Raw genomic sequence first — 12,074 nt, 5'->3', positions numbered from 1 at the left:
GGATCACCGTGTCACCCGACCACAGGGTAAAGCACAAGAGGGGAAAAAGCACGAAGATGGGAGATTTATTAAAAAGGCACCTGTTCAGCGGTGGGGGCTGGATGTTCCTGGCCCCTGGTGTTTGTAATGAGGAGTTTTTCCCCTAGGCGAGTTACAAGAGTGGTTCCGTTGGTCAAGTCTTCATAAAACATTACGCTGTCGTTAGATAAGTGATACTCGATGTCTCGCCCGGAAAGTGTCTGCGAATGAGGGCAGAATACAAAGAACGTTAACTGATCTCATTAATCCTCTGGATTTACCAGTAGGCTAAGTGCCGGTGACCTTTTCCCCTCTTTGCTATTAGTGCTGCAGCAAGTGCAATATGGGGTCGAGGCTACTGGGAGATCTGGATGCGAACAGTGGGATCTTCTGTCCCTGCTGGCCTGTGATGGCTGCCCGCAGCAGGCACTACCTTGATTCCGGCCAGGATGAAGGATTTTATTCTTTTGTATGATGACCTGAAGTGAGGAGCCTCAGAGATATTCCAAACAGCTTGAAGACGCAAGCCAGGGCATAAATCCATGTGAATTGTTTGGGACAATGTTTGATTGAAGGAAGGAAGGAAGGAAGGAGAAAAGGGGTAAGCACAGAAATGAAGTTAGGAACAGATGCCTTTAATGTATTTGTGGGAAATACCAAAGCCGTGCACTGCTTTCTTCAAATAACTGTGCTTGATGTTAATAGGCCAGAGAAGGCTGCATCTCAGGCAGACTCCTTTATAACTGGGTAATTAAAATCCTTGATGTCTGAGTCTCTGTAGTGACTTGAACCCTCGATAACCTTACGCTCCTAACTAGGGAAAAGAAATGTAAATGATGAACTTACCTCTTTCAGAAGCACAGTTTAAACTATGTGGGGTTACACAGAAGTCACGTTGTACTAAGATTATTTCACCAGGATACAGAAACCCATCATGGCTGTTTAAAAGACGATATTGAAACGAGGAAGGAAAAAAGAAAAGAAACCTGACCTCATTTTCCCTTAACCCGCTATCGTTTGGAGCAAAGAGAGTGGCGCGCACTGACAGGTCCGTGAGGTACCGCAGGAACTCTTTCCCCTTCCTAGAGCTGTTGGAGTAAGCCATGATGTCCTAGGCAGAAACAAAACCCCGCTTTACTGAAGAGCAATTGTGCGCTCCTGTGCGGGGAGCTGAAAAGATGCGACTATATAAATAACAACAAAGAAGCTTCCTATTAATAGCCATGAAGCAACTCTGGAATGGTATTACGGAAGAAGTTTTTATTCAAAACCCAGTTTTACCTGCTGATTTGGTGAGTACAGCTTAAACTGACATGCAGGCATAAAGCCCTTGTTGTCTGTGAGGCTCCTTACACATACAATGTCTTCCTGAGCAGTGGCAAGAAAGGGACCCTTTTAATGCTTTGCTTTTTTCCCCAGCAGCAATTCAATAAAATTATAAAAGAAAGCACCGCACGCTTTGTGATGCTTAGAAAGCCAAGAGCAGCTGTGCACAAGAATCTTCTCTAAGCTAAAGCTGCAGCAGCATTTAATTTCCAAAAAGAGTTTTAACACCTCCCCCTGCCCCAGACCTCTTTGGAGCGAGTAATTAAAAAATATAGCAACCAAGATTTCGACCGCCCCACCTTGCTTTGCTGCTGCGCCATTGTTACCTGCTAGCAAATCAAACACCGAGACACAACCCGGTGGCAGAGCCTGCTTCGCTCCGCTCACCCCACCGAGCAGCGCCGAGCTGTGGGCCGTACCGAGAAGAAGTTTGTCAGGGTCGGGAAGGACGTCAGCACTTGCAGCAAGTTCCCGCTGCAGGAGAAGCCGTCCCCCACGTAGCCTGGCTTGCAGGTGCAGTTCACCTCTGGAAGGTACAAACGCAGATAGCCGCGTGGGCAAACGCCCCTCGCTAGAAGGCTTTAGGCTGCTCTCTGCCTGGAAACCAACTTGCTGGCAACGCGTTATTATCTTTTTTAAAGTTAAAAAAGAGGCAGAGTCTCTTGCAGTGTTATCTAGCAGCCTGTGGCCAACCGAAGGAATCAAAATCTGGGCTGCTGCCCCGCTTTGTGCAGAGGGACGCAGCTAAGGACCCTCTTACCTTTCTCCCTGTAGCAGAAGACATCCCAGGTTTCACTCAGGTTGCTTCTTCTCCCATAGTCCACTATGCCGACGTACCCGTTGCCGCAGTTTGGGGAGGAAAAGGCGGTCGGGTATCCCACTTTCTCGCTGTCTAGCCAGCCGGCAGAGCAGAGGTGGTACCTCGCCTGCAGGGAAATAACACAGAGGGACGAGTTGGGTGGTGGGGCTGGGGTGCTGCAGACCAGACGATCCCCCTGGGGTGCTCAGGCAGCACCTGACCGGCCAGCGGTCTTTCTGAGGGGGCTCTGTCCACCCATCTGTCCTGCAGCCTGCCCTGGGAGAAGGGGCTGCAGAGACAAGGGCCCTCTGAATGTCAGTGGCTCTCAGTACAGGCCAAGGGACACTTCCCTGGGAAAAGCTTCCCCAAGCTCAAAGACGGGCAGCATCAGAGGTGGGTGTGAAAGCCAAAAGGGGATGCGCAATCCCACCGTGTGCTGGCCCACCCTTTGTCAGCATGGGAAGTGCTGACAAACCAGCTCAACACAGAAAATAAGTCCCCAGGAGCACTGGAGCCAGCCCCACTGCCAACTTCACTGCTTCGAGGGAAACATTTAGCCTATGGAGCACAGGGGACATGCAGCTCTGGCTGCAGCCTCAGTCTCCCTGGGCAGCAGAAGGAGGTTTACATGCTGGCCATGGTCCAGCCTCACATTTTGCTAAAGGTGTCTCTAAACTGTGAGTGTCTTTCTCCCTTCCACAGATGGGAAGGAGCCAGAAAGGCACAGTCAGTCTGAGCCACTCTTCTAAAACAAGTTTTAATAACCCAAAGTGTGATGCTCATCCCACTGACAGCAGCTATGCCTTGTTTATAACACACTCAATGAAAAGAATATGGAAATGGCTCTGCTAAGTTAACAGCATTTGGGGAAAAGACTCCTGGAGCTTTACCTTAAAAATTAATCTAAGCATACTTCTGAAGTGTACATTTCTTTAAGAAGTGCTAATAATTAAAACACCCATGAAAACACTCTGTAAATCTGACTTTACCATCTCACCCCAGTATCACTGGAAATAAGAACTTGGCAACTGGTTTCAGTGCTCTATGAGCAGGCGTGAAACCAATAAACACTCTGAAAACTGCTCCCAGCCAACCCCTGGGGCACAGGAGAGGGAAAGGAGGGAAAATGAGGGTTATTAGCACAGAGCAGCCCCCTCGCTCCTCCCTCCCCATTTACACCGTGGCTACGTCTGCTCTGGGCATCTTCTCCCGCAGTGAGGCTACCTCACCTTCTGAGCATACAGCAGCTGGTTATACGTAGCGATGGTGGCAGACTCATTGGCGCAGGCCTCCTTTGCCTTCTCGTAGGTCAATTTGTACTGCCCTTGTGGGGACCGTAAGTGGAAAACCCCGACAGTGGTATCTGCAAAGAGAGAGAAGAACCAGCTCTTCTTGAGGGGGGTTTCCATTTCTGCGTGCAGGGTCAACTGTGCCATACAACTACCCGTGAATTTTGTGAAATGTAGTTAGGACAGATTGATCCCTTAGAGGTTAATATTCCTACCTGGAATGCTTGCTTCTGTTGCTTCATAATCTGGTATTGTAAAGTACTTAGGCATGTATTCTAACTTTAAACACAGTTAAATCTCATTGTTTCAAGGGGATATAGGTAGAAGACTGGGTGAGCTTACAGACACAAGGATCCTGGCCACTGGCTTCAGTGCAGTGGCACAGGGACGAGGATGTCCCTGTCCCGTGGCACGCGTGATGTGCCATCCTTACCTTGGAAGTGGAGATCGGCACAGTCAGCATCGGGGTGGCACTGCCCGTTGTCTTGCAAGCAGCGGTCGAGAGGAAGCTGCATCACTGAGCAGTTCAGCCCATCACCAATGTAGTTATTTTTACATTCACACTTGTGTTTGCCCTGGTCAGAGAGAGAATAAAAAAAGGCCAGGCCAAGTACTTAGCTGACATAAAAGTGTTATTTCAAGCAACATTCTGAACTGTTTGAAAAATTTCACTTGATATAGCCAGGAATGGACAAACAGGAAAGTTGCTAATAACAACTGTGATTCAACAGGCCGCAAACCCTGACACTGACATTTATTCTTCTAACCAAAACATTTACACACATACTTGGGTGCTTTGCTGAGTTAAGACCAAAGCATAATTCCATCCACAAAGCTAATAACATGCATTGGAGAATTATATGACACATAATTAACAAAACGGATGGCAAACCTACCAAAACGATATCTAAATGACTGGGCATGGGAGCATGAAAGGAATTTAGCGGCCTACTGATAGTAATAAATTGAGAACTATAAACCCAGCAGGAGTTGGTGACATCCAGGGATTGCTATGGTTGGCAGCTGGAATGGATTAGCGGCAAGGCTTTTCTAGATAGCTCCTGGAAGACACAGCAGGCAAGCCACCAAAATGGATCTGACAGGTGATCCCAAAAGCATCAGGACGAATGCTGGATCAAGTCACTGCACATGTTTTCCTCAACAACTTTCACCATCTGGGCCAAGGAATTTGTATCATGTGGCTGCAGACCTTTTTAAGCTGAGTCCACCCAACCAACAAGTGACACAGTTCTCACAACTGTCCTTAGGTTTAACTACCAAGATATATTCAGTTTCAAGCCAACTAACTCCTACTGCCATAGGGATAACCAGTTAGGAATAGTTAAGAAGGGGACAGAAAAATTACACGTGCAAAGTATCCCATCTGCTGGGATCAGAGGAAAGATGTCAAACTTTCTCACCCCTCAGCTGAGATGATACCAAACTGACGTGGAAGATAGGTTAGAGATATGTAAAGGTTGTTTTGGAAAACAGGGACTTTGAGAGGTACAGAGTGTGATCCAGCCAGAAAAAAAAAGACTTCTGCTGGCACCAGGAAGAAATGCCTCAGACTTCCCTGCTGGTGACCGAAATCATTCAACTTACAGGTCCTATGACAGTGCAAGTGGCATGCTCATGGCAGCCTCCGTTGAAGCCATCGGCGCAGGAGTTTATTGGAAGGCACGTAAAGCCATCACCTTTGTATCCTTTCTGGCAGATGCAGAAGACTTTCACCCCGAGCTGCGTGCATTCAGCCGCCTTGTGGCACCCGCCGTTGTTTTGCTTGCAAAGGTCTGCAGCTGCACGGGGGAAAAGAAAAGAGGTGAGTAAAGTCTGCTTTTAAAGGGGATGTTCTTCACAAAGACAAACCACCTCCAGATTTTAAAGGCACACTCAAAATACTAGAACACTTGTTTGGGGGAAAAAAACCCCACTGTTTGAGTTTCCTGAGGCATTCCTGAGCTTCTGTGAAGGCTATCCTTTAGGATGTCCTTAATTTAAGAGACATGACACCACCACCCCCAGAGATCCTTTTGTTGGCACAAGAGAGCTGCTATTCTGGGGACTCTGCTCTGGCCAGGGTGACTTCGGAGGACGTGAGACACCTGGCTTGGAAAGAACGACTGTTTCTGCAGTGGTGTTACTGGGGAACTGCCTTCCCTAAGGCCACCAAAGAAAATCCTGTAAGTGAAACACCACTGAAAACCCCGCCGTCTCCAAAACCTGACTGAAGCACACTTCTATGCGTTCCTGTCCAGCCTGCTCTAGATGAACGTGCTTTGGCACAGGGATTGGACTAGATGACCTCCGAAGGTCCCTTCCAACCACTAGCACTCTGCAATTCTGTGTGATTCTGTGATTCTTGCTCCTGCCTGGTAAAGCCTGGTGAAGCAGCCACTTGCTTCAGAAGAAACCTGATCTGTATAAATCCTAAGTTTGTTTCACTTGCTACACTGTGGAAGTTTTTAGGTTTGATAGCCAACATTTCATAGCGGATGGTAACTGCATGCAAGGGCATGTGCAAGAGAGGACAACCTGCTTTCTTGTAGCGGGCTGTGCAAGAAGGAGCTCACCTGTGCAAGTGATGCCATCCCCGTCGTAAAATGGCTTGCACTGACACGTGTTGTTCTCCATGCAGACGGCGTTGGCAGAGCAGCTCGGGGAACACACTGGCTGTAGAGCTGTGGGGGAGGCAGAAGAGCTGGGATGAAGATGCTATTTATATTGCAACACCCTTGTTTCATGCAGAAAGAAAAGCCCTTGCACCAGTCTTGCTAAACTGGAAACCCTGTAAGCATTTTTTTTTGACTGCTTAGCTCTGGGGTGGTATCTCCCCTCACGTAGCCCAAAGCCCCTCCACAAGGGAGGTAAACAATTATACTCCCGTTTCACAAAGGAGCAGACAGGGAGGTGAAGGGACATGTTCAGAGCAGAGACCCTTGGCTTCCTTTGAAGGCTTCTGATGTTGTTAACCCTTTCTCTTTCTTCTCTACGCAAACCCTCTGTTGAATTGCAAGTGCCATCAACACATGGCTCCGTGCGACGGAGTCTGGTGAGAGGAGGCAGAGACCTAGTTTGGTTTCACACAGCCGGCCAGTCCATCCTGTTTCACAGAAGCATCGTCCTGTTCCTGAATATCCTTCGTCACACTGCCCATTGGTCTTGCATTCGCAGGCTGCAAAAGGAATGCAGAGGGATCACTTACGGAGCTGCCTTTGGGAAGGGGGAAACCTTTCCCTAGAGAGACATCACCTAGACCATCAGTTTAGATACAATATTATTAAGCAATTATTTAGATAAATTTAACCTCATGGTTTTTCACCACAAGGCCAGTCAAGCAGTGGGCCAGACTGTCCAGAGCTGTTGGGCAGTTTCCATCCTTGGATGTTTGCAAGCCCCGACAGGACAGACCCTGAACAACGTGGTTTGAGCTCAGAGCTGACCCTGCTTTGAGCAGTGGGTTGGACTAGAGACCTCCTGAGGTCTCTTCTGACCCGAATTATCCTGTGATCCTATGATCACAGTGATATCACCAGTGATAACTAGCGTTCATTCAATATGCCTCTGAAAGTGAAAATGAGTACTGATCTGCATTGTGGTAGCAAAGCAAACTTCACAAAGAACTGTGACGGGAAGGAGTTAATGGCTGAGCTGAAGACCCAGCCTGATCCTGTCCTAATGAGCAGCAGCTGTTGGTTGTGGGGAAACCTTTTAGCCAGAGAAAAGGAAGGTGTGTGGACAGAAAGTATTTAGTTGCTGCTTGGGAGAAGGTCTGTCTGAGTAAGGAAATCAAATATGAGGTTAGTGACCTTTGCTGTAAAACATGGGGAAGTTAGCTGTAATTTTTTTTTAAAGGTTTTAGATATTTTTATGACTAAAAGCTTCTGAATTCCTTCTGTTCCTTTGCGGTGTTACCCCTTGTGCCCCGCAGACTGAAGCATGAGGGACTGATTTAATCTGTAAGTGATGTTTTTTCCCACTCTTTGGACCCTACAATAACTTACATGCTGAGTCCTCCTTGAGGAACTATTCATGGCTCTCTGTTTTATAACTTGATGAAGTAGCGTTTTTTCTTGCCTTGTCCCTCTTCCTGAAATATTGTTGCTTAAAGAGGAAAATTATGTGGGATTGATTGGGGAAACTGATTCTGTGAAGACCTCGTCCTGCTGAAAAGGAGTTTCACCCTCTAGTTGTCTAATTTTTGTCTGACATAAATATGCATTAAAGAGAAGGGTCTATACAATATTTTTTCTATTCAATACCCCAATCTGGGTCAGACTGCCAGCTCACACGGTTTATGCTATGTTGTGCTATAAAGATGATTAATTTCAGGTGAGCATACTCGTGAGCATTGGTATCCAAGCCTAGTGTCCTGCCTCCACCCCCAAGGGTATCTAGCTTATAAACTCTGTTGTACGTGTATTATGAGCGCTACAGGTGAACAGGGTTAGGATGGACGGGTTAATGTTGTAGCTTCCCATCTGAAAGCTTTATGTTGGGAAAACATTTAAATTTAAAGGGTGATGTTGATCCTGGTTCCACCTAGTTTACATTTAAGACCACAGTGAAATGGATTATGTGACCTGTTTCTTGGCTGCTGTCTGTTTGCACAAACTTCCTTCATATAGGTGCCCTTTTTCTTCTCTTAAGCAAAATTAGCGTGTGGCCTTGGTCTCCTGCAATCCTTGAGGAACCACATTGCTAAAATGCTGTCTTGCCCTTTATGGGGATGGGGAGAAAGCTGTGCTGTAGTTGAAAACTTGTTGAAGGAGGCTCTATCTCCATTTCCAGTTGCTTCTGTACAATATAAGAATAGGAGGAGCCTTGCAGAGAAAGCAAAGTAAACCTCTATCCCCCCTGCCTTCTCCTCCTCCTTTCCAAGACCTTGTGCCATCCCTCCGTGTGAGAAAGCACTTGGGAAAAATGTCGATGTTGAAAGGGGGAAGCATTTCTTGGTTTGCTTAACCCATCACTGACAAAATAGTTTAGGTGTGACATAGGCAAAAGCATGGAAACTTAAACGTACGCCTGCAGTTGGAGCCGTATCTGCCCGGCAAGCACAGCTCGCACGATGTCCCGTTGAAGCCGCTGTTGCAGTGGCACTCTCCTGTCCCCGTGTACCCCTCGTCACAGGAGCCGTGGTTATTGCACGGGGTCTCTGGGCCCCCTGGGCAAGCTGAAGGGTTTAAAAAAACAAACAAACAAAAGAAGTCTGTTTAGCTCAATTGCCTGTTTATTCACTGTGACTATTTGTTATTTATTTTTCTGTAAAAATCCTTGAACAGTGAAAGGCCTGTAAAGGCATCTCTGTTGGAGCATGTAAAAGCAGCTGTGGCACTTGCGACCACAAGCCTTGTACTCCAAGGTCCTTGACGTGCTTTTACAACTCCTGTCAGAGAGGTGTTGCAGACCCTTCCAGCCCTGCTCTTACCCAGCCACTCGCTCGTTCAGACCCATCAGTGAATAGTGGCACTGCCCAGCCCCTGCCCCGATCCAGCCTTGCTTGGTCACCTCCAGGTGCCTGCTGGGGTGGCCAAAATTGCTCGGGACCCCCATGTGTCTCTGAAATTTGGACAGAGCGAGCCAGCAGGCCTATGTGTGCCTGGACCTGTCTGACAGCAGGGATCCTAACATGGATCCTGACCCTATGTGTCACGGTGAGAGCCTGAGTGCTGTCCCCCTGTGGGGCTGGCAGGTGAAGGACCACGAAGTTTGTTAGTGTCTGCTAACAAACAGCTGGAGATAAAGCCTCCCGAAGTGTCTCACACCTGGTTAAAGTGACAATTTCTGAGCTTACACCAGCTCTGTGCATGCTTGCAGGTGGCTGGGGAATCATACACGGTATCTCTGGTATGCCCTGGTACCACCACCATGAACCTGATGTCTGTTTTTACGTTGAGAGGACTTTCAGCTGGCGACCGATTAAGACTTGCCAGGTTTGGTGACAGCAGAGAAGTTTCTACTGCCTATACCACTCACTTAGTTGGCTAGTAGCATGGAGTTTAAAACTGAAACGTTAAACAGAGATTATCTGGAGTGAAAAAACAATAATTCTTTCTGCATACTTCAGCTCTTTCAAGAGCGTTCCCCCATCTTGGGGCCGGTCTCTTCAGATTCAGATGGCTGGATGGCTGTGCTCCTGGAGGGGGCTCCTACCTTGGCAGTCTGGCCCAAAGTAGCCCTTGCAGCACTTGGCTGTGTGGATGACCATGGAGCAGGTACTACGGCAGCCATCCCTGTGCAGCCCGTAGGACTCGTACGTGCACCAGTGGGTCCCTTCCTGGGCGTCAGCGCAGAGAGCAGGGGGGAAAAAACACAGGAAGATGAGTGCTATGGGGGGGCTTGGGGTTTTTTCTCTTTAAATCAGTTTCTGATGTATGTTGAATCAAACTGTGATATGTGTGAAGAGTGCTGGTGTGAGGCCCCCGCCATCTCTTTGATTCCTGACTCGCTAATCACTGTTAATGAGGACGGAGGGGCTGCTCCGAAGTCAAGCGAAGCACTCGCTACAGCGGGTGCTGCGTGAGACCAACAAGTGTCCCCTGCCACCAGCATCTGGGTGTTTGAGGAGGGACAGCTTTGTCCCTGAGGCTTTATGGCATCACTTAACAGTGGTTTCGCTGTTGAGGGTTCTTTTTTCATTTTTTTCAAAGCAACTTATTCTAGTTTGCTAGTGTGAAGTACAGTAGACTGCTTAAATGCAAGATTTTAATGTATTACCTTTGGTTTTGTCCCCGGAGGGCATTTAGAATTACTGAAACAGCTAACACAATGCCCCTGTTGTACAAAATGGAAAAGAAAAAAAAGTATATTAAAATAATGGCAACAAAAGGCTATTTGACATGGATAAAAAGTCTGTTTTTTGAGAGCAGCAAATATAAGCAGAGAAGAGTGTGGGCTTATTACACTTGAAACAGATTTAAAAAAGCTCTGGAGAAAGAAGAGAGGGAAATGACAACAAAATAATTGCATTAATTTAGTACCATAAGCTGCAAGAAAATAGTTTTGATACCAGAATATGACTTCGGGAAGAAGGAACTTCACTCTGGATTTAAACAAGCAGGGAAGAGATGGCGAATATTCTTCAAATAAATATTGATATGGGCTGTATCATATCTGGATGTCTAATTTGGAGTAGAGGTAAATGGTTACTTCTCAGGAAGCACTGACCAGATCTGAGGAGATTTATATCTACTTAATTTCATTTAACAAAATCATGCAACAAAAGGTAACTTGCGCGGATGGGATACACACAAGTGTTGGTTTTATAGCTGAAATATAAATTCTGACGAGCTTTTTCAAGACTGATTACATGTTTGGTTGTTTGGTTTTTTTTTACTTCCAGGTAGTTTTTTCATACATTTGAATTAAACTGAAGTAAATTTGGTCTTGAAACCATTTCAAAATGGGTTTCAAAACTTTCTGTTTGTGGGACACATCAAAGTTCACGGAGGAAACTTCCTCCATGCTAACAGTGCCCATTCATGTGTGAAAGAAAGCCTGAAGTGGTGGGACTTCATCTCCTGAGTGCCAAAGCTGCTGTGAGTGTTGCCCCGGTCTCTGTGAGGACAGGGTTTGGCCCTTGGGCTGTGTCTTTGCCACAGTGGGGGACCAAAAAAAGGGGACTGACCATGAACTCCATAGTGAAGAAGCTGTCGCAGCGTCCCCCCAGGCTGGGGTCCATCAGCAGGCAGTCGATGCCGTAGGCGATGCCCCCGTCGAACTCCAGCTGCCGCTGCACTATCTTACACTGTCTGTCGTTCAGGAAAAGGGCGCCCTGAGAGATGGGGTGGGGAGAGGGGGGGATGTGACAAGTCATCAGCCAGTCTTCCTTGGGGCCGGGCTAAATCCAGGTCCTGCATGGGTGTTAGGGATAATCCTCCTTCTGCTCTGAAGCAATCTGGGGACCTGTAGCTGAATGCTATAACATCACAGGTGGGCAGATCTTCTGCCTCTCCTGATGGGACAGAGTGTGCCAGCCCTGTTTCCACAGGTTTACCTTATCCATGTTTATCCTTAGTCACATTTTCAGAGGCGGTTGCTTGTCAGGTATGATTTGATACATTTACAAAGAAAAAGGTGCTGTTGTTCTGGCTTAACAGGCTGCATGTGTGCCTGTGATCTTAGCTTGCAAGTGATTACAAACCAGAGTTTGCAGGTGGGTGCTGCATTCATGAGGTTTCTGCCAAAGCCAGGTCCACCTAAATAGTTTTCCATTGTGTATTTCATTGTAGAAGAAGTTAAAATATGCTGGTATTTCAGTTTTGAGGTAACTGAGAGCTGTTTTGAACAAATAGCATCTTACAACAGAGAAAATGACGGCTCCAAAGAGTCTTGCAAACCATCTAGTTTGCTGAATCTGTTGGAGTGGCTGCCCCAGTTTTGTGGCTGTTGACATGGACTGCTGAAGACCAATTGAGTTTTGGTGCCACTGACCCTTTCTGGGGGCTGTGCACAGGCACAGCGGGGTCTGCATGAGTGGGTCCTGCAGCAGGGACAAGGGGTAAGCATGCTGCAGAGTGAACACTTACAATCTCCCCGTTGTCTCCACAGCTAACGCTGAGGTTGGAGCCCTGCAGGGTCTTCAATGTGGTGGAGCTGGGGAGCTGGTAGGCCAACACCTTGGAAGGAAACAGGGGAAA

The 12,074-nt window shown here is 47.3% G+C and overlaps 1 protein-coding gene across 1 annotated transcript in view; it reads right to left on the bottom strand.

Annotated features, from left to right (window-relative positions):
* Nucleotides 1-12,074, bottom strand: part of STAB2 (stabilin 2) — an 88,939-nt gene that overhangs the window by 9,062 nt on the left and 67,803 nt on the right. Inside the window, exons 52-65 of the mRNA XM_063320777.1 lie at nucleotides 11,964-12,053; nucleotides 11,063-11,209; nucleotides 10,153-10,209; nucleotides 9,589-9,712; nucleotides 8,459-8,608; nucleotides 6,503-6,607; nucleotides 6,006-6,113; nucleotides 5,038-5,231; nucleotides 3,866-4,007; nucleotides 3,373-3,506; nucleotides 2,105-2,270; nucleotides 1,764-1,870; nucleotides 1,010-1,129; nucleotides 81-239 (exon numbers count right to left, since the gene is read on the bottom strand). Of these exons, the coding sequence (XP_063176847.1) occupies nucleotides 81-239; nucleotides 1,010-1,129; nucleotides 1,764-1,870; nucleotides 2,105-2,270; nucleotides 3,373-3,506; nucleotides 3,866-4,007; nucleotides 5,038-5,231; nucleotides 6,006-6,113; nucleotides 6,503-6,607; nucleotides 8,459-8,608; nucleotides 9,589-9,712; nucleotides 10,153-10,209; nucleotides 11,063-11,209; nucleotides 11,964-12,053 (1,803 nt within the window). The remainder of the gene's footprint in view (nucleotides 1-80; nucleotides 240-1,009; nucleotides 1,130-1,763; nucleotides 1,871-2,104; nucleotides 2,271-3,372; nucleotides 3,507-3,865; nucleotides 4,008-5,037; nucleotides 5,232-6,005; nucleotides 6,114-6,502; nucleotides 6,608-8,458; nucleotides 8,609-9,588; nucleotides 9,713-10,152; nucleotides 10,210-11,062; nucleotides 11,210-11,963; nucleotides 12,054-12,074) is intronic.

Source organism: Chroicocephalus ridibundus, chromosome 1 (genome assembly GCF_963924245.1).
Source record: "Chroicocephalus ridibundus chromosome 1, bChrRid1.1, whole genome shotgun sequence".
NCBI lineage: Eukaryota > Metazoa > Chordata > Aves > Charadriiformes > Laridae > Chroicocephalus > Chroicocephalus ridibundus.
The sequence above is the reverse complement of the archived record's forward strand: the minus strand, read 5'-3'. Positions and strand labels throughout refer to the sequence as shown.